The sequence below is a fragment of the Parasteatoda tepidariorum genome, chromosome 3, assembly GCF_043381705.1.
Source record: "Parasteatoda tepidariorum isolate YZ-2023 chromosome 3, CAS_Ptep_4.0, whole genome shotgun sequence".
NCBI classification, from domain to species: domain Eukaryota; kingdom Metazoa; phylum Arthropoda; class Arachnida; order Araneae; family Theridiidae; genus Parasteatoda; species Parasteatoda tepidariorum.
The window spans coordinates 84,325,752-84,347,470 of NC_092206.1; the positions used below are offsets into that span (position 1 = coordinate 84,325,752).

The following is a 21,719-nucleotide window of genomic DNA, read 5'->3' on the forward strand; positions in this document are numbered from 1 at the left end:
TCCAAGATCTAATATCACAATTTTTATTCAGATATTAACAACAAGCACAACAACAATATGCAACATTTTTTCCTTTGTTCTACACAAGTAAATTACACTCACTAATGTAATAATATAAAGATTTTGATGAAAAAAAAATTGCATAAATATAAATGTAATAAAAACAGATCTATAAGTTTATAACATTTAGTGAGCAGTATATCTGTGCAAATATTTTGTTCAGAGGTGAACAGTTAGTTACAAGATGACATCTAAACATATGCTTCTTAAACAACATAAAATACATCTTATAAATTATACAAAGTGTTCAGAAATCGCCACCCTTAATAAATACTTTTAGTATCCTTATCAAAAATGAAGACTAAAAAAGTATACTTTTTAGGGGTCATAACTAATTTATTAATATTTAAGGGAGTTAATCATTAATACTTACAGAAGAAAAACAAAACTGTCTAGTCACTAGCATGGAAGGCGGAATGAAAAACATCAAAATTCTTTTGATAACCCATTGCAACTTACAGGCTTTTCAACTCCTCTTTGTTTCCAATGGCAAATAAATAGGTTTTGATGTTGTTAGTCCTCTCTTCTTCCCTAGAGATACGTTTTATTTTGATAAGTATTTCTGTTCTTTTCTTATTTAGATACCAATTTGCAATACCTACTTCATTTTTGACAAGAATTATTAAAAAAGGGTAGTGGTTATAGAACATTTTATATAATAATCAATTAAGAAAATGAAAAACAACTTCTAAAAAATGTATAATAAAATCCAATTTTATAAATAAATATAACTAGGCAAAATAAACAAAATTAAAAAAACAAACAATTTGCAAGTTGCCTTTTTTAAATCCTCAATACAAAGTAAAGACATAAAAAGATAAAAATATAAAAAATTATATAATTAATCAATTTAAATTATAGCTTATAATTTTTCTTAAAACTAAAATCAGGATTCTGTATTCAGCATTTTAATTCACAATTATATTTACAAGCTGTTTTACTTACATTTTTAAAAATTTCTTTTATAATAAAAAACTAACAAGAAAATGATTGAACTAACAGAAAAATAACAGTTAATTTTGAGAAGATATAATTTAATTAAACGTAGATGATTAATAAAACATAATTTACAATTGATCACATTAATTTTCATTGCACTAAACATTTTTAAATAAATTTAACGCATCAAAAATAATTTTATTTCCTTTTTCAAATTTTTAAACACATTTAAAAGCTTAAAAACAGAAAATTTAGAATGAGTCTATGTAGTTAGCAACCATATTCAACTATCACAGTTAATTAGAAACAGAAAAGTTAAAAAAAAAAACAATAAAAAAACATATGGAAAATTAAATAATTAGCATTTATTGTTACAGTTCTGCTTCAAAATTTTATCATCATGCATATGCTATAATATTAATAAAAAAAAGTATTTAATCAAAAACCACCTCAATTATTTTACTTCTAAAAGAGTGCACAAATGGTCCCTGTTAACCAAAAATAAAGAATCAGCACCTTTTACAACTCAAACTTTAATTTATTAACTTACATGGGCATTATAGTTGAAAAAAATTGAAGGTATTAAACTTGGCTTATTGCTATCAAAGGAAATTTTCTTCAACTATTAATGAAAAAAAAAATCAGTTTTTAAAACATTCCAAACCACCAGCTTCCTTATTTTTAAATTATGAATTAACATTTTAAATTAAGCACAAACAATTAAAAAAAAAATTTCGTACAAATAATACTTTCAAATAATAACTACTGACAAATCTTATAACTTTTATTTTAAGAAAAAAAGAAATTTAATGTACTAGTAAGCATGCATATACATAGTACAGTGGCATACCCAGGAAAAGAGGCTCAACAGAATTTGTACAAAAAATTTAGGTAATAATTACATTTTCGATTGACATTAATTATTATCGTTGTTAATCAAAATTATCAATTATGTATAAATATGAACATATAAAATCCATAAAAAAATCTATGCTGATATAAGAAAATTCTGCAGGCACCAGTGAAACTTAGTACCAAGAGAAGAAATATAAATGCAACGTTAATGAAATAATAAAACTGGAATATAAGATAAATATATTACATTCAACTACTTTAGTTACCCACAAAAGCTTTCTTTAAGAACTATTTGCGATTAATTTCACACAAAATGTTAGGTTTTTTTCATTTATTTATTTCATTCCTTTCAAATAGCTCACACAAAAACTATTTTTACCTAAAAATAATAAATTTTTTGATTGATACATCACTAAAAAGGATATACAGTACACTCTCGATATCTCGAAAACCTTGCTGTGTCAAAAAAATATTTTTCCCCTTGACATTATATATCCACATTATGTTAATTTGAATTCCTATGTCAAAGAGTTTCTTCTAAAAACCTTGTTATGTCAAATTTTTCTCAAAATAGAAATTGAATTTTTTCGAAAAATGTAAGTTTATTATAAGCCAATATTTTTTATTTAATGCATAATTATTTTTGTCTTACTTTTAAAAATAAAATAATCATTGTTGTATTTAGACTTATAGTCAACTATCATTATATACGTATTTAATAGTAGTTAGTCTTATGTTTCATGATTCTACTTTTTAGAGCAATATTTTAGAATATATATTTTTATTTTTAGTGCATATTTAGTTCTGAACTTCTTATTTTGAAAACTCGCTATCCCGAAATTCTTTTACAGTCCCTTCAACTTTGAGATATCGAAAGTCTACCGTAAATTAAAAAAATTTATAAACTATTTAACAACAAAACAAACACTTCCCAAAACTAGATATCAACCACAATCAAGAAATAGAATTTCACTCAAAACTAATAAAAACAAAATTTAAAAAAGCATTTTATAAAATAAAACTTGAACACATAATTTGATTGCACTGCTTTTGATACAGATGTGAAGAAAAAAAATGCAAACCAATAACAACAGATCTTTCAATTCAAATTAAGTATTTTCTATATCTTTTCACGGTTTAATTGCATAAATGCAAACCTCTTCATTTTTATCACAAGACTAGAAAATTATGCATACAAAAGTCTTTGAGTCACAAGCCTTTAACTTTCACATTTTCAGAGAATTTACTGCACCATGTAATTAAAACCTCGCCAAAAAGCCAGTTGTCATCCTTCTTAATTTAGAAGATACATAATGACTAGTTTAAAACGTTCAATATATATTGGGGAAACACCACAACAATTAAGAAACAATTACGCAAGAAAGGCAACTAATGCAAAGCAATGACCAGTGGTTAAATCAAGATATTTTGTGCACAGCATAACTGTCAATTATGTTGCCTTTTCAAAATACCATCATTTAAATTCTTTTTTTTTTCCATAAATAAATAGAGTGATATGCTAGAACATTGAACATTTTCTCAATACAGTTCAAATTTCTGAAGAAAAAAAATTTCTGACAACAGTGGCTAGAGTAAATAGCGCTTTTTTGTTCACAAGGTTCAAGGTAACAAAATAATTGTTATAGAACATTAATTGATAAATAGTAGGTTTATTCCAAACATCTAAAAATAGTCTTAATTAAAATCACCAACACTCATTTTCCTAAGACTTACCATCAGACTGTAGCATAATTTTTTTTTTCAGACTAAGGCAAATTTAAAGTAGAACAAATTTAGAATTAAAAGACATCTTTGCCTTTTTTCTTAAATAATTGGACTCAGAGTAAGTACAATAGTTGAATTAGCATTGTAGATAGACATAAAATATAAGTTCACCAAAATCAAATTACACTTATTCAAGAAGTATAATATGTTTTCAATAATAAAAAGATGCTTATTACTTTTTTAACAACAAGTTTAAAACATAAGAATTTTAAAGTTGCACTGCATTTTATATTTTTTTGGACTAAAATTTTCCTACACAATTAATAAAAACCGCACAAGGCAGTTTATACTCTTGTAAAAAAGGAATATAATATAAAAAATGAAAAGAATTTGAATAAAAATAGCATTGGCTTTTATAAGAATCATAAAAAAATGTAGATTTCACTAACATAAAAAATAAAATAAAATTATACAATTAAATCAATTAGGCAACAGAAATAATTTTAATAATCGTAATGCCAAGAAAAAAAAATTATAATAAGTTTTTAGCTTCAAATTTTTAATATAAACTGTTCACACCAAATGAAAGAGGATTGACATTGAGATAGAGAAAATTGTCCGTTTTTTATGAACAAGATTTGAAAAATGCACTGTTTTTTCTAGCCACTGTAGTTATATGCTCAAGTCTAATTTAATGTTTGTCAAATGTTAATTCACGAGTTAAAAATCCATGTCTGTCTAAGCAATAAGTTAAAAAAAAATGTATTTTCCACACACAATCTTATTTTTTAAATCAAGTTAGTTGCCTAAGTACAAAAAAATCTCAGTTTCACCAAACTATGAATATTTGATACACCTGTTTCACATCTTGTTACTACGGCAACACAACACGAACATTCCAAGTTTGTCCCTTACATATCCACAATGACTTCTACAATTAGATTGTGTTTCTTGCAGTTTTTCAATTTAACCTGAAAACAACATAAGTATAAAATAGATAGCATTTTTCAATTAGTTTGCTACCATGAAAACCAAAAATTGTGTACTCTAAAACTAGTATGTTTTATAAATAGAAAGAAAGGCAAATATTTCTGACACTCTTATTCAACCACTGGTTCGGGCAGATGCCCGTAGTGCTGCATGTGATGCTCTCTCCTCGAGGTGTGCCGTGTGCAATAATAGGCCCAAATGTGTTCTCTCATTGCTGCAGTCCACCGTTGTAGGCATAATCGGCTTTATTGTGCATTATTAGCCTATCATCCACAAAATAAAAGCTGTCTGATCTCGTATCAAAGGGGTGTGCAATCATTTCAGCACCTGAAATGCACAATTTAACAATAAAAGAAAATAACTGAGAGGCATTTTAATAGAGAATTGAAAGCATAATAGTTTTAATTTTAAACCCAATTTTATTGAACAACTTTTCTTTTTAAATATATACAGGGGGTCCCGAAACGACCGCATAAACTCTGCACAGCTAGATTCCTCATTGGGAGTACATAAAAACTGCTCAAAGAAGCATTCCTGTACGATCCATAGTTTACGAGAAAAATATGAAAAACAAAGTATGACGTCACTGCCGGTGCAAGAAAAAAACACTTTATTGGACATATCCACGGCGTGCTCAAACCTGCTTCGACATGAACAGCGGAGACTTTGAACATCTGCTTTAAATTGTGCATAATGTACTGCTGTTGATAAGTCAATAAAGTGTTTTTTCTTGCACGCAATTGACGAAAGCTTACTGCTAACTAATGCTCTTGCGCGGGTCCTCTTGAAATGAAATTATAATTTTATTAAACTTTTATAACGTTTATACAAAAATTGTAAAGCAGTTTGAAGTAAAGGAAACAAGAACTAGAGCAGACACAAATCGCAAAGCTTTTTGGTTGTGATTGGTCAATTCATTATCATGTGACGTCACAGTACCCTCCTCTTTGGATATTCATGGGCAAAATTCTGTATTCATGAAGTTAAAATAGTTCTTCAATATTTTGATAACTGTCAATTAATGGCCGATTATATTTTGGAGAACTTCGTGAATTTATATTTCCCAGGCAAGATTGAATTATATTTTGGAAGATTAAAATTGCCACTCGAGTGTAGGAACGAAAATCAGTTCAGAACTGCTTTTGAGTCTTCGGTCCACGGACTATTGAGGCAGTGGGAGTTTCGGGGATTACACAAACAATTACTCGAGTCACAGCGGGTCATTGCAGATGACTGACTAAGTCGCTAACTAACTGATCTTCGGGCGGCCTCGCTTGTAATTATACCTACCTGCAAGGATTGTTCGGGAATTGGATTTTTCCGGTTCTTTCGAGAAAACAAAATAATGAATCGAAAATGCGCGAGTGTCTGGAAGTTTCGAGCGAAGGTGAGTCATCTGTTTAGGTCGCATGGATTTGTCCAGAATACTATTGTGTTTTGAATATCGGCGCAGGTAGTTTTTATGCGGGTCGTCACATTACGAACTAAGAACGTGTTCAAACATTCTCACGACGGCTCTCTTAAACGGGCCGGATTAAACCTTTCCGCGGGCCGTAGTTTCCCCATCACTGATTTAAACCTTGGTTAAGTATACAAACATAATAGTACACCATCATGTCATGCTTACAGGTTACATATTATGTGCATTAAATAACTATTATGTTATAATATATAGAAATATAGAAGTATTTATCTAATAGGTAAAAAATAAAATGTCCATAAAAAAAATCTATTAGCTTATAGTGATTAAACAATTTGCCATCAATTTTCTAGAATAATATAAAATGAAAGTTTCAAAGTTTTAAGCTATTTTAAGGGAAAGATTTATAAATAAGAAGTAAAACTAAAAAGTTGTTACTTACAAGTATCGGTGTCTAATACAGGGAATTCATAAATATGTTCACAAGTATTTTTACTGTTGGGAATGCAGAAACCAAATTCAAAGTCAAAGGTCTTCAGCAACTTTTCACGAAAATAATGACGTTCTATCATTCGGAATTTGTTTACCGCCTTTTCACCAACAGTGAATTCAACCCTGCAATAAAAAATTGAACACTACAGTTCATCATGTAAAAAAGCTAGAAAACAGAGAACTAGCATAAAATAATTAAAAAAAACGTATATGTTTAATGATACTATTGATTGTATAAAAAATAATTCAATTTAGTTACTTTCATACAAACATTATACTTTATTAGAAACTATTTAAAATCCCATTAAATAATCATTGCCAGCTGTTGAAATCTGAACACCTCATAATGCATGTTTAACAAATGGACAAAGCTCAAAAGGTGAATTTACAAAAATAAACACAGTTTAAAATGAGTGTTTTTTAAAAAAAAAAAGAAAAAAGGATACAGCTTGTAATGCGCCTCTTCTGTTTTCGATTTAAATTTAACTACTAAACAAGAAATTACATTCCTTAATTATTTAAACACTATGCATAGTCATTACATTACAGGTCAAAGTTCAGAGCTTCAGGGTCAGGATGGCTATATATCGTCGCTTTGAAACAAAACCGTTGTAACTCAAAAAAGTCGAAAAATGAAATCTTTGGGTCATTTTGTGTAAAAAAAAGTCACCCTTTTACAAAAAACAACCTGTTATCTTTATAGTTCCATAAAATTAATTTAGAGAGCAGATAAATTGTCATCGCATTGCCGCGATTAGCATTAGCGCAGAAAGTTTGAAATCGCTCTCCTGAAAAACTTGCTTTTTTGAGTTACCACGGTTTAGTTTCAAAGCGATGATATAACAAAGATGTAACTTTTCAGGTCATGTCTTCTCTTAAAACTCTAAATATTAAAGTGAGTTTTAAAACTCTAAATCCAGGCAACAAAAATTTACTACCATTATTAAAATTTTATACAACCGGTAGTAACCTTTTAAAAACAACTGTTATAAACAACTGTTTAAAAACAACTGTTAAAAACAATAAAATGTACCAAGACAAAGTGACATTTGCAAATGGCCGTTATCGCATAACAAATTTACTTGAATTCATTAGTTTATTCATTAAAAAAGAACAATATTCATAGAAAAAAGCTTATAAAATTGAATAAAATGCCATCAGGGTTGCCCCTCAAGACTAGAAAATAAATTCCCTGTATATATATGCAGTATATAAGGATTAACAAGCAACCACTATGGTTACAGATTGCTCTTAAAATTACAATAATCCCTTAGTTTAAATCACTGAAAAAAACAAGGGGCAGTAACAATTCAAGAATATTTGGAAGGAAAAAAATATGATAACAGATTGGCGTTTATATTTAGATACTGTAATACAGCTAGGCCTGAAAATGCACAACATAAGTTAAGAGAAAATGAAAATATTTTTAAGTTCTAAAAAAAAAAAATTGAATATAGTCTAAATTCATTTTCTTTTAAATAGCTATGTCCATTTTCGTAAACACAATTTAAGTAGTGGCTATTTTAAGCATGCATTTCGAACTTAGTCTAGATTTAAAAACTCATTCTTATCTTTTATATACCAATTTGTTTGACAGTTATTATAATACTTTTGGAACATTCTGCAATACTTTTTTTCCCTTTAAAAAATAACTAAAACATTTGACACTGATTTTCAAAATGTGCAACAAGAATATTTTTCTAATAATTCATTTAAAAAATACATAGGCTATTAAAAATATAAATCCTAAAAAAGTAAATTGATACATACGTAGCTCCTACAGTTTTAAGCTTCAAGAATTGGGGAGTGAATTGGTATCTGACAAAGCGACCAGCATTAGGATCTGAATCTTCCTGATCAGGATCACGATCATCAGAGTCATCATCTTCTATAATGGGAAATAAGAATACACATTAACTTTACTTATAAAAATGCATAAATGCTTTGTTAAATATACTAATTTTAAAAACATGTGTTTCTTGTTTATTCAGAGTGCATTTTGAGTATAAATTAAATTAATGATCTGAAAGGGAATATTATTTACCTTTTAGAAAGAAAAAAAACAAAACATTAAAGATAAAAAAAAAAATCTTTGAAATAAAAGATTTAGAATTTATTTCTTTACAGTACCATTACATGAAATCTCAGCATATTCATCAATTATTGATATTGCTGTAAAATTCTAATTTATGATTACGATATTGCTGCAAAATTCTAATTTAACTTACTGATCTGGAAAATAAATTTAACATACTTAAAAATGCATATTATAGATGATCAATGATACAGCTGAATTGATAATTAGAAGGAAAAAAAAATATTTCCCATATAGAGTGTTTTGTAATTATTGCTAAAACTGAAGACAAAAGAGGTCTCAAGTTAATATTAAATCTGTTAAATCCCTAGTTTCAAAAAGGGATGAAAAATATCAAAATTTGTTTCATTGCTTGTGGAAACTTGGGAATGTATCTAATAACAACCTCTTAAATAGACAATGTTTAACTGTGTAATGCTCAGCAAACAAGCACTTGTAATCCCTCAACAAAAGATTATTAGATTTCAATAAAATTTTTGTTTTTCTTTGGATAAAACCCTAAATTTGTAATCCCTAATGCAGTATTTCTCAACCAGATTTAGTTAAAGGACTGGTAAAATATTCTAGCGTTTCATTGCAAAGTGGTGAAGTTGTAATATGGGCTAATTTTAGCTGTACATAAACAATTTTTTAAGCAGCTTGTTTCCAATCACTCATATATTCTCTCAAATGAAAGATATTTTAAGCCTGGATCTATTTAAATATAAATAAAATTTAAGTTAATTCTAAAACAAAATTAATCTGTAGATCAGCAACAGTCTGTAGACTGACAGTTGAGAAACAATGCTCTAATGCATATGCTTTATTTTTGAAAAGTGAAAGAACAAACAATATATTATGATTGAATAATTTCTTTTGCAACCATTAATACAATTAAAAAAAGCTATATATGTATGCACAAGATGTGCTAGAATGCTGCATACAAACTTGGAGACAAGGTAGAGAACATCATTAGGAGTCATAATTATATAGGAAAGCAGGGCGTCACCCTCATGCAATAAATAGACACAAAGACTACAACACATAATATAGTGTAAAACACTTTATTACACAACAAAAGAGTTCAGTGTATGACTTACAAGGATGCACGCACAACACCTACGCGACATGGACTGGCAATTATATTCGAAAAATACCTGGCATTTCATTGATCATAGAAGCAGCGGTGGAGAATTATGGTACCAGGTCTACCTTACAATTTACAAGCGTGTCAGACACATGAAAAGGTTGCGTTATCGCTAAACAAAAGAGAGCTGGAAAATTGCACATTTGCCGTACATTGGTGTATAAATCACTTAGCAAACACAACATAAAGTGGGTGATCATCCGGCCATAATAACTGAACTCTCTGAATATGAAAGAGATGCAAGGCTCTGCTCTGCAGTTCGTGAGGGACAGTCGATCGAGATGCTCCGATGAAAACGGCAAGTGCCCATACACTACTACCATAATTTCGGTCCACAGCATGTAAGAGATTTTCTTCGAATTTGAATGTTCCTGTTTTTCGCCTGAGCCCAGTACCTTCAATTCAGACTAATGAAGGATCCACATTTCGCAAGGGGATGATACACTCCAGAGAACAATTGATGATTTGGTTGGTGTCGCGTTAGATATCTTTCCCAACCCAAACAGCAGCACGTCTATTTCTGTTGGCTAGGCTGCAGATGAAGTGGATGTCCGCCATTCCTGCGTTTGTAAAGCGATTCATGTTGAGCCCAGACAGTCTGTAATGAGGAAGCTACACACATGGGCCTTGAGAGCTCCCATACAGCTCCACCTATCAATTTCCGACCTTGCTTTCCCCCGTAATTATTTCTCTTAACAAATGTTCTCTAACTCCCCTCCAAGTTTGTACACAACATTCTGGGATACTCTGTATATAATGTAAAGAAAAGCAGCCTATAACCATGATACATAAATGAAGACATAATTAGAAAAATAAATAATATAAATTATTTCTCTTTAATTAATATAGTGACAGAAAAGAAAGTAAAAATAGAAGAAATGTAAGAATGCTATTTTCAAAAAAATTTGCATAATACGATTTCCATAGGAATAATATATTGTACTAAGAAGCTTCGCCCCCTGCTCGCTGGCGCTCGCCAACCCCCGGAACTGCTTTCGCAGTTCATTTCGGATTGCTTCAAAATCCGATGCTCGCTTTGCTCGCTCATTGGATACGTTCTTAACGTCTAGCTTTTGTATACTTTTTTGAACACTGAAGTTCCAAAAACTTTTCACTGTAGAAAATTCTAAGCCTGTGCATTTAAATATTAATTTGAAATTGAAAACAGTTCGCATATTTTTCTTAATCACACTATTCTAAATTTCAGTTGTTGAGAAAAGTAACTGTTGTTAGTTTTGTTTTAAAGTCTTTCCCACCAGAGGGCTAAACCCATGTGTTGTAAAACAATATGAAATAGTACTGAACGCCGGATGTAAAGCATCGGCTTCGATGAAGATAATTTTGTGAGAATGTTTTTGATAATTCGGTGAGAATTCACCCGATTAGACATATGATACTCACTACGTGCTCTTGCGCGCCGAATCCTATCAATTAAAAAGGAAAACTGCTGCCAACGCGACAAAAGAAATATCATCGGTTTTATTGATACATACGTATTAGCGTTTTATATAATATAGATACTTAATACAATTTTAATACAATTTTAACTCAATTTTTATACTGAGACCAGAAGACACTAGCCACAAATGATTTACAAAAATTCTTTTTTCCCTTGATGATAAATAGACCAAAATGTTTTTGAGCATTAATACAGATTTGGTTATGCACATTTATTTCTGGATTTTATTGAGATAAAATTTAAACCAAATCATTTTACTCAGTTGTCGTTAAAACTATTTATCTTCTGTTTTTTAAATTCCTATTTAAGTTTTGGCTACTATACAAACTTGTTAAATTTTTAGCCAAAATGATTACTTAATAAAAGGGTGAAAATTGTTATAGTTTCTAATAATGTCTCACAATTTTTTAATTATTATTATAATTGCATATGTTGACAGGACCTAGGCTTAAACAAATCTTGTCATAAAAATAAATGCATAATATTTTTATTAATAATTGTAAAATGGTACATAAATTTAGATAACAATATAAATATTTTTATCATAAAATGTTGCACGACAAAGTAATACTATAAGATTACTTCATAATTAAGAAATGCAATGTTCAATTTCAAGCATTTGGAATTATAATTAAAATCAAAAATGTAATAAGTAGGGATTATAAACAAATATTGCAGGCAAATACCAATGAAATAGGAATAAAAAATATATTTTACAGGTAATTTTATGCTATAATAACCAAAGAATTTTTGATCTTCAAGTGAGAAAACTACATCATACCAAGTAATTTTTTTCTCAAATAAGTATACACAATCCAGTCATTATTTTCACCTGATTTTAATGTATATGGATTGTGATTATGTTTAGTTGTGATATGATATATAATTTGTACATTATTCAATTTACATGTTCCAATTTCCATTTAAACAATAATAAAGAATAATATGAATTTTTTAAAACATGTTTAAATTTATGAATAAAGAAAATGTACGAAGCATATATTATTTTAAAATTCAAGTTACTTTTTAAGAAGGAAATTTTATTAGGCAACAATAACAAACTTTAGGAATTACATATAACTGTACAGAATTCTAAGCAACACTTCAATTTTTCTTTTCTAACTCACTGTTTTTGAATCACGTTTAGAGCTTTTAAAAACACTATTTCAGGTCAGAATTAATTGAATTTTGTATTAACTTTTATTGCTCAACTTCTTATTTTTTCTAAATTTCTGTAAAACAGGTGCACACAAAAATGCTGAATTTCAATGAACTAAAAATAATTTTTAAAAGCTTACAGAATTCAAAGTAATTTAACAGTTTTTTGCTTTTATGTTAAATATTACTAACATTTTGTTAACCAGATATGAGTATACCCCATGATTTGTAACATTCTGTAGTAAAATTAATAAGTGAATATAATTACATAAAAATCTTTCAGTTATCTAGATTGATATTTATTTCATTTGCAAATCCAAATTGGACAAATCTGTTACTAAAAATTTTAAAACTGATCAACAGCCTCTTGCAATATTATTCATTAAATGTTAATTTAAAAATCATAGAATTAAAATGTTGCATTGAAAATTCAATCTCTTATTAATTAAAAACATTGAATTATCCAGTATATAGCTATCCCTTTATATAACAGTATATAACTATCATATTATTGCCTTGTGCAAATTTAGTTTTTGAGTCAATCCAAGGTAACAGACAAATCAAATGTGGTTCTTGAACGCACCTTAAAAGTATATCCTACTACCCTCTATTTATGCTTTAATTTCACATTTTGAAAGCTTGCAACTTATTTACGAAAATATTTCTAAATCATTTTTGAAATATATTATTATGCACATGACAACCCTTCTGCTTTCTTTCTTTATATGTTCTTGCATATTCCTATATGTGTTTAGTTTTGTATTTTTCTGCAATTTTTTTTATTTTAACTTTATTATTTTACTTTGGCCTTTTTTGATATTTATTTTGTATTTTGAATCAATTTATCCCCCCCCCCTTTTGTGCTATTCAAACTATCTTATTAATATATTTTGCTTTTCATATGTTAATACAGTCAAACCCCTCTATAGTGAACACGGTTTATAGTGAACTTCCGGATATAGTGAACGAAATGTTCGGTCCCGTGCCTTGCTATATACGAATAATGTCATTTTTTGTGGATATAGTGAACCAAGAAAGTGAGGAACTTGGATATAATGAACCTTTTTCTGTCTTCAACTGATTTTTTAAAAAAACAATTTTGTAATAATTTTGAAATTTCTACTTCAAGATAAATGCATATACCGATTTTCAAAACCATCTATAGAGAGGAATGTAGCGATAAGCATTTTTATTAGTTTGCTTCTTTTATCTCACTTTCCCATCCCTAAACAAACCAAGCAAATGTTTCCTACCCAGGCAGACGATGCACCTGTAAGGTGTCAGTGGGATCAAAATGCATTTCCTGTCAGAGGGAATGAGTAATTATTCATTATTGGTCAAAGGGTTGAACACTAATATGTGTTGATAAGGCCCTCATTTCATCTCCTTTTCGCTCTCAGTTCAGTTTAAAAAAAATCCAGCAAACAAGTGCCTCAAATTTAACTATGGCGAGCAGAAAACGTAAAAAGTTCTCCTTTGATGATAAAATGGGTATAATCAGAAAAATTGAAAATGGATGCAATCATGCAAATATTTGCAGGAAATATAAATCATCCAAATCTGCAGTTTGTAACATATGGAAAAATAGGCAATTAATAATTTCTGTTCATGAAAAAAATTAGATGGCAGAAAAAAGTTGAGAAGCGCAGATCACAAGGATATTGAAGAAGCATTACGGAAGTTGTTCACCAATTGAAGAAGTCGCAATCTTCCAGTATCTGAACAAATGTCAATGAACTTGCTAAACAATTTTATGAGACTACTTTTATGTGCTCGAATGGCAGGTTAGGCAGGTTCAAAAAGCGGAATAACATAAATTCAGGAAAAATTATCTGCTAGTCTGGAAGTGTTTCCATATCTGATGTTGAGGATTGCTCATCAGCTAAAGATTAATATAATTTTTTTTTTTTTTTTTTTTACACGCTCTTCCCCAGGCTGTGCNTTTTTTTTTTTTTTTTTGTACACGAGAGGAAGAGTATTGAAAAAAAAAATTTTTTTTTTGCTATTACATAATATTTTTCAGTTATTTATTTGAATGATGTGTAATACGAGGGAGGAGTTTGGGAACCATTAGTTAAATTGCCTGCGTAACGGATATAGTGNTTTTGTTGCTATTACATAATTTCATTTATTTGAATGATGTGTAATAAAAGGGAGGAGTTTGGGAACCATTAGTTAAATTGCCTGCGTAACGGATATAGTAAACCAAAATGTAGGTCCCTTGAAGGTTCACTATAGCGGGGTTTGACTGTATAGTATTAAAAAGCACATTTTTGCAGATATAATGGACAGTTGCAGCATCTCTTAAAATTTCATACTTCCAGTCCTAATTTATTAAACATTTAAATTGCCCTAAGAAGCCTCCGTAAGTGATGCAATCAAAAACGATCCCAGATTGGTTACGAAGTCACATGTGCTAAAGGGAAACACACATCTCACGTCTGCTAAGTCTATTTCCATGCTCTTTTAGTTTTTCTATATCTTATAATGCATAATCGTTCCTTATTATATTACTAATAACAATTTCGTGAATTAAATTTAGGCTTTTGAGAGTGTGAACAAAATGGAAGATTTTTAAACTTCAGACTGTTTATTTATCTCTAAAATTGCCAAAGAAATGATTACGTAGCTCTCACCATTCCTTTAAATTAGATGCTTGAAAGTTCAAGGCAAATATTATATTATTCCACTTATTTTTAAGTTAAAATGTTTTTCAATTAAAGCTTCATTACATTATTCAGTAACAGATAGGACAGAAATTAAAATAAGTAACAAATTGGACAGAAATAGTACACATTTAGTTATAGGGTTGACGATTTAAGTATATGGTATTGCATTAAAACGAATCAATGCTTTCATAACACAAATCCAATAAAAAATATATATCTATCATATTTATAATCTATGGGCTAGTGTTCGAAAATTCAATTTGAATGTAATCTAATTTTGCCATACAACTTCAGTGAATCACTTAGTTAACAGCTTTTACTAGACCTGTAGGATTTTTTTATTTACTAATGCATTTTTTTAATTATTTCTTACTATATATTAAATATTTAAATACAAAATAAAGTTCATATATATTTGCAATATTATTCTTTGAGTAAATAAGAATTTTGCTATGATTAGAAAATATTTTTATTTAGATAGTTTAATTTTATTTTCTGCTATATAGCATTTACAAAATATCATTATTGTTAACTTATCACCTTATTTCCGTACATAAAAAATTATCTTAGTTCTTGCTAAGTTGAATTTTAAAGTAGTAAAATTAATGTATTAAACATTTTCAATAAAAAAAAATTATTGAAATAAATCGAAAAAAATCACAGGTTTAGCATATGGCATCACCAAAAAGCTAATACTCCCTTTTAAGAATCTAGTCTCTTGAAAAATAATCTAAGTGCTTATCTAAGTGCAGAATTTCACTTGATACAATTATACCCTATAATTTCAGTGAATCATTAAGTTAGACATTTTTGTTTAACTAAAGCTGATGAATCAAAAATCCTCATGCGAAACAAAATTGATCTTTAATGCATTTTTTTTTAAAAAAAATTTCTATTATTTAATCTATAATCAAATTGGCAGCAATGTTGATATCTATTCTCAACATTTTCATTCTTTGGGTGAATAGCAATTTTGCTATAGCAAAAAATTATTTTTTTAGGATTTTATAAAATTCAATTCCTGTTTCTGTAATGTAGAATTAAATAAATGCATATTCATGATTTTAATACTCTTATTATATAAAGTAATGCAAGTAAAATAAAGTTAATAAATTTTACTGAAATATATTAATTTCTTCTTTTTTTTTAAATTTAAAACAATATTTCAATAAAAAAATATTTTTGCTGCCATTCTTTATAATGTTGATTGTAATTTTGGGCTTTATAATGTTGAATGTAATTAAATTCATCATTATCAGTAAAATCAATATTTGTTTTTCTGATTTTTTTTTTTTTTTTTTGAAGAATGAATTAAAAATTTTGTTGGAATCACAACTTTTTTAAAAGGTCTTTGTACTGTTATACTAAAAATAATTACCAGCAACAAATTCATACTGGAATAGACAAGAAAATATAATAACTTAAAATTTAAAACTATTCCGTGTAAAAAATTAATTCAACATTTCTTTCACTTAAAATTAGAATTATAAGACATAAAATCTGAAATATTTTTTAAAATTAAAATGGTTAAAAAAAAAAGAGAGAATAAAATTATTTTGTATTTATAAAGCATTATATGAATAGGTAATATGTGTAACTCAATCTTACACCTTTTTTACAGAACTTCAAATATTTAGAGCTATAAAATTTTGTCAACTATTAATACCGTTTAGTTAATAATATTATAAGAATTTATTATATTAAGTCCTCATTTTTATTAAGCTTCATTAAGATATAATTATATTAACGTAGAATTAAATCTTTGTTCTGAAATATTTAGTATTTACAATCCAAAACAGTAAGAATTTGTCCGAAAAATTAAAACAATAGCTGAAACATAATGGCTTTCAATGGACGGCGATTGTAAATAGGCATCAGATGAGCACTGGTGACGTCAATATGTGAATAATCATGTGGTTTCCCATTTCAGACAAAAAGGTAAGTAAAGAGTTTTTAAAATAAAAATAACTTAATAATTAGCACTCTTTGCGAAATAATAAAATATTTTTTGGGCGTTTTGAGTAATTCCGAATGCATTCAGATTTTTAAAAAAATTGACTGTAGTTATCCATTGAGTGAGACGATGACAAGATTATATCTCTTCATTGATCTTTTCTTTCTGGTTTATTTTTGTTTTGTTTTTTCTTTCTTAATTTTAGTATTTTAAAATTTTTTTCCTTCTCTTCAATTTCCCCCCCTTTTTTTCATTTCTTTATTGTGTACTTTTCATTTTTATCTCATATTCGGTTCTATTTACTTGCAGTTTAACCATAGTTAATAAAACTTATTTAATTATTAATTTTTATTTACATTTTTCTGTTTCATTCGATTTTTTACAACAACTCTTGATACCCCATGATAACAAGGTTTGACTGAAATAATGAATGCATTAATAATAAAATATATATTTTTCAAGAGTTGAGAACCATTAACATACTTTCATTCTTTAAAGTTTCTGTTCAAGTGAATAAAACTAACATAAAAAAAGTTAGACAACTATTAAACATAAATCAGTAAAAGAAATTAAAGTACAGCAAATATTTCATGCATATTAGAGGTAAACAAAAAATTCAATGAGTTTGTTCTGTGACATAATGCTTTTGAAGATGCTTCAAATTTTTTCAACTTTTGAGAAGTTTATCGTTTAAGTTAACAATTGCTAATCAATCAACTGTTTGATTTTTTGAATAATTCAATTCATAATTAGAAGATGCCATTATTCTTTATTTAAATCAGGACTCGAAAAACGGCCCGTCGGCGGCAGTAAAAAATTCCCAGCGAACAACAAATTTCTCGAATCCGACGTTGGTGCAGACGGCCATTTTCCCGTTGATGTTCGTGATACATTTTTCATTTTTGTCATCTTACAAGAGTCTAGCACCTCACTTCTAAAATGACCCTCCGATCTAGAAATCCTGTTAATTCCTTCGTCAGACCAAATGCGTATGCTCACGTAATCGGTAAACAAAAGAAAAGTTGCTCTGTGCATTTGGACTTCTAACGTTGTGGAACTGGCAAACATCATATTTGGTTCATTTAAAAAAAGCAGCACCCTCAGATAAATTGACATTCCAGATAACTTGATCTTTGTCATTTAAATTATTTCATAAAAGAAATACTAGGTTACTATTAGTAACCTAGTATTTCTTTTATTACTGCATAATGTAATCCAAGTATTTGTAATCCTAGTAACTACTAATTCATTATGCAATTTATATAAATGTTTGTAATAAATAAGAGAAATTATATTTTTATTTATTTAGAAGCTAAGGGTTAGTTTAAAAGGAGGACGGGTACATTGTTGGACACGCCGTCCTTGGCAACGGGTAAAATTTCTGAGTTTCTTCGAGCCCTGATTTAAATACAATTCTTTTAACAATATTTTAAGTACTACTTCTTTCAGAAAGTTAAACTTCAGTAAGAAAAATAAACCTTTAAGAAATAGAAAACTAAAATACAACTCATGACTTTCACAAACTTAGGGAACATTCCAACTGAATGTGGTTTGACTTTAAATGCACTAATCAAATTCTGAATTTCTAAATGCATAATTTATAAAAATTTTTAGTTTGATGAAAAAGTTTTTAAAAAAAAAAAAAAAAAATACTGTTGGTGCAGTGTTGGAAAATATTTTGTATTAAAATAGTAGGTTTGTTTTCAAAACATCTGAATTCTAAAAAAATTTTTTTTATTGATAACAAAAAGAGAAGGAAACTCAACTCTTCTCTTAAGATTCAAACCGATTAAACTTTTTAATGTTTTCGAATGGCATCATCGAAACAGTTTGAAGCAGATTCCAAAAGCTTCGTATCAAAGTCACCTAATATACAAAATGCTCAATTTTATAAATTAGTTCTAACAAAAATATCCAGTTTTAAATAAGAAAAGATAGTTAACCTGCAGGTGGAGGTGGTTTAGCTATTTCAAAAAGTATAGTTCCAGTTTCCATATCTCTGATCTTGAAACGGATAAAATCGATATCGAATACATTAGCCTCAGGTGAACATAGATAATCTAAAGAAATAATAATGAAATAAGTCAGTCAATTTAAAATTATATATAAACACATAAACTATCTCCTTATAAGGAATATTGATGCATAAAAATGCTTCTAAAAAAAGGTTACCTAAGATTTAAAAGATATTCTTATAACAAATAAGAAGATCTGTCTTTTTAGAGCATTTTTCAATGTATTTTAAGGATTTTAGTATACATTAAAATTTTTATAAGATTTCCCAAGTGATAATATAAATTAAAACTAATATTTTTGGAGCAAAAAACACTAAAATCATATTTCTTGTTATGAATTGTCCTTTTAAAGGTAGCAATCAATATTGCAACATGCAATATTCTTCTGCAATATTAGTATTTTTGCAAAATCATTTAAACATAAATGTGCTTTAACATACTCTTGCATAAAAAAAATATACAATAAAATAAACTTGCATAAAAAAGTGCTTAATTTCTAATTTTTCTAGCTAGAACTGACTTAATAAGAAGAATCTGATATAAACGCACTTTTCAAAACAGTTTTTTCTTTTTAAGTCATGCAATACTCCTTTTAAGGTTTTTTAATTTTGTAAAATTTGGAAACACAAATTGAATGCTTTAATAAGAAAATACCATCATCAATAACTTTTTCATAGCATAATTTGTCAATAACTTAAAAATTTTTTAATTTTAAATTTTAAGGTTTAAATTTTATTTTATGAATGGGGAGAAAAATCACCTTCATGATTCAAGTCAATGTTTTTATTATTAATTAATATGAATAAAATCATGATTTTGATTGCTTTCACTCAATTATTTAAATCATTCACCTCTTGCACTTTGTAAATGGGAATTAATATTTATATAAAAACCAATAAACTTCAATTTGCATGAAAATTAATCAAAATCTAGATTGCAGTACAGTTTTAATGTCAAAATTTTTTTCCACATATTTTTGCAGCACAATTTGATCAACCAATTGATATATATACCAATAATTAAATACCAATTTTGACAACTATTGTTGTACATTAATCAGTTCAAAAATCAACTGAAATTCACTTTAATTATAAATCTTTCAAAACAAATTTAAACACTTTTCAGTTAAATTTCCTAGGGAAAAGATACCCCTACATTTAAAAAAAGGCAGTCATGCATATTTCATTACTAACATTTCANAAATAGGTCGCCAAAAAATTGGCGGCACTTGGCCTTGCCGTAGTTATGATAATCATCCCACTTTAATTATAAATCTTTCAAAACAAATTTAAACACTTTTCAGTTAAATTTCCTAGGGAAAAGATACCCTTACATTTAAAAAAAGGCAGTCATGCATACAATACTAACATTCGAATTTAAGTCTAGCGAAAGAATACGTGGTGCAAAAAAAAAAGAAGACTGAATAAAAATAATTTATAGATAATCTAGGTGCAAAAATATCCATAGATTTGCATTTCTCACTTTCGGTAACTTTATTTAACCTTAGTACATCATCAGGTGTCACAACATCTTTTTGCAGCAATTCCTCTTCTGTCACAGTATCTGCGTCTGCAGATGGATCTTTCCGAGATTTCGTTTGACGCAAAATACCGCTGCTTTTCTTTTTCGAACCTGAATTCAATACATTAGCATTTTTAACTACACTCATTTTCACTATAGAATTTAAATTTCTAGCTCGGAAAGTTTAATTAAAACATTATGTAATACACTTCGCAAATACGGTTGATAGCGAAAAAGGAAGTAAACAATTTCAGACTAATTTCAATCGATGAAGATTATCCAATAATACTATTATCGAAATTTTTTTCTAATGATTTTTGTATGCAAATAAATATATAACTTCAAATAATGCATTTATATATTTAAATATAACATTACGCAAACTTTACTTTTGTTTTTGTTTCGATAGTTGTCTATGAATTTAGAAAAATATTTTTTCATTCGAACCAGTTATTTACTTTTTGCCATTTGGCCACAAGTACAGACAAGCGATTGTTTTAAAAACAAAAGTGAAAACAAGCAACAAGCATGGCTACCTCTTTGCATGTTTACAAATATGATGGAATGAAATCATTTCATTTATCTAAATGGAAAATAAGAGTAGGACATCAATTGTATTACAATTCTACAATATTAAGTTACAAACAAAATGAAGGCGTGAAATCCGATATAACAGAACCACTTCTTAAGTACAAATCCAATATTGGTGGAACTGTGACTGAACTTCTAGTTTCTGAAGGAGATATTGTGGAATCAGGGTAAAATAAATGAAATTTTTATATTTAACTGATCACTTAATTATTGCAATAATTCTATGATTGGCAGAGTAGCATTTAATGTTTTTTTGGAAGCACTTAAGAAGTTTAATTAAAAAGATACATTTGAATGAAGTGTCATATTTCGATGTTTTTTCCGGATACATCTTTTTGAAACTCGAGTATTTCCTTTGGGGGTGATATAACATTTAATTTTTTTAAGTGGTTTCACCATTTATGAGTGATTCTTATCTCCAGCTGATTACCGAACTTAGTTTACTTCTTTTTTTTTTCGTGATATATGTTTCGAAAACAAAATCTGAATAGTACTGAGTTCGTTCAATTGTATGAGCCAGGGTTGGATAAATTTAATATTAGTATATTGTATGCGTAATAACACTATACTTTTCCTCGTTTATTGGTCCTTTCAATATAGTATTTTCTGGATATGGTTAGTGTGTAGGGTAAAATCCTAGAATAGCCCAC

The 21,719-nt window shown here is 28.2% G+C and overlaps 2 protein-coding genes across 2 annotated transcripts in view; one reads left to right on the plus strand and one right to left on the minus strand.

Moving 5' to 3' along the window:
* Positions 1-21,022, minus strand: LOC107437153 (unc-119 lipid binding chaperone). Its single transcript, XM_016049065.3, has 5 exons — positions 20,440-21,022; positions 18,886-19,002; positions 8,252-8,369; positions 6,432-6,604; positions 1-4,896 (listed from the first exon to the last, which is right to left on the minus strand). The coding sequence occupies exons 1-5, from the start codon at positions 20,624-20,626 to the stop codon at positions 4,778-4,780; spliced, it is 714 nt and encodes a 237-aa protein (XP_015904551.1). The 5' UTR covers positions 20,627-21,022; the 3' UTR covers positions 1-4,777.
* LOC107437152 (RNA polymerase II subunit A C-terminal domain phosphatase Fcp1) overlaps positions 20,827-21,719 on the plus strand; it is an 11,066-nt gene continuing 10,173 nt past the window's right edge. Inside the window, exon 1 of the mRNA XM_016049063.3 lies at positions 20,827-21,236. Coding sequence (XP_015904549.1) covers positions 21,007-21,236 — 230 coding nt within the window. The 5' untranslated portion in view covers positions 20,827-21,006. The remainder of the gene's footprint in view (positions 21,237-21,719) is intronic.

Excerpts from the sequence above, each read along its gene's own strand:
- LOC107437153 (XM_016049065.3), bottom strand. The coding sequence starts at position 20,626 with ATGAGTGTAGTTAAAAATGCTAATGTATTGAATTCAGGTTCGAAAAAG. Across the intron at positions 8,370-18,885 it reads TAAACCACCTCCACCTGCAG|AAGATGATGACTCTGATGAT; the intron begins GTTAACTATCTT and ends TTCCCATTATAG. Across the intron at positions 6,605-8,251 it reads CTTAAAACTGTAGGAGCTAC|GGTTGAATTCACTGTTGGTG; the intron begins GTATGTATCAAT and ends TTTTTATTGCAG.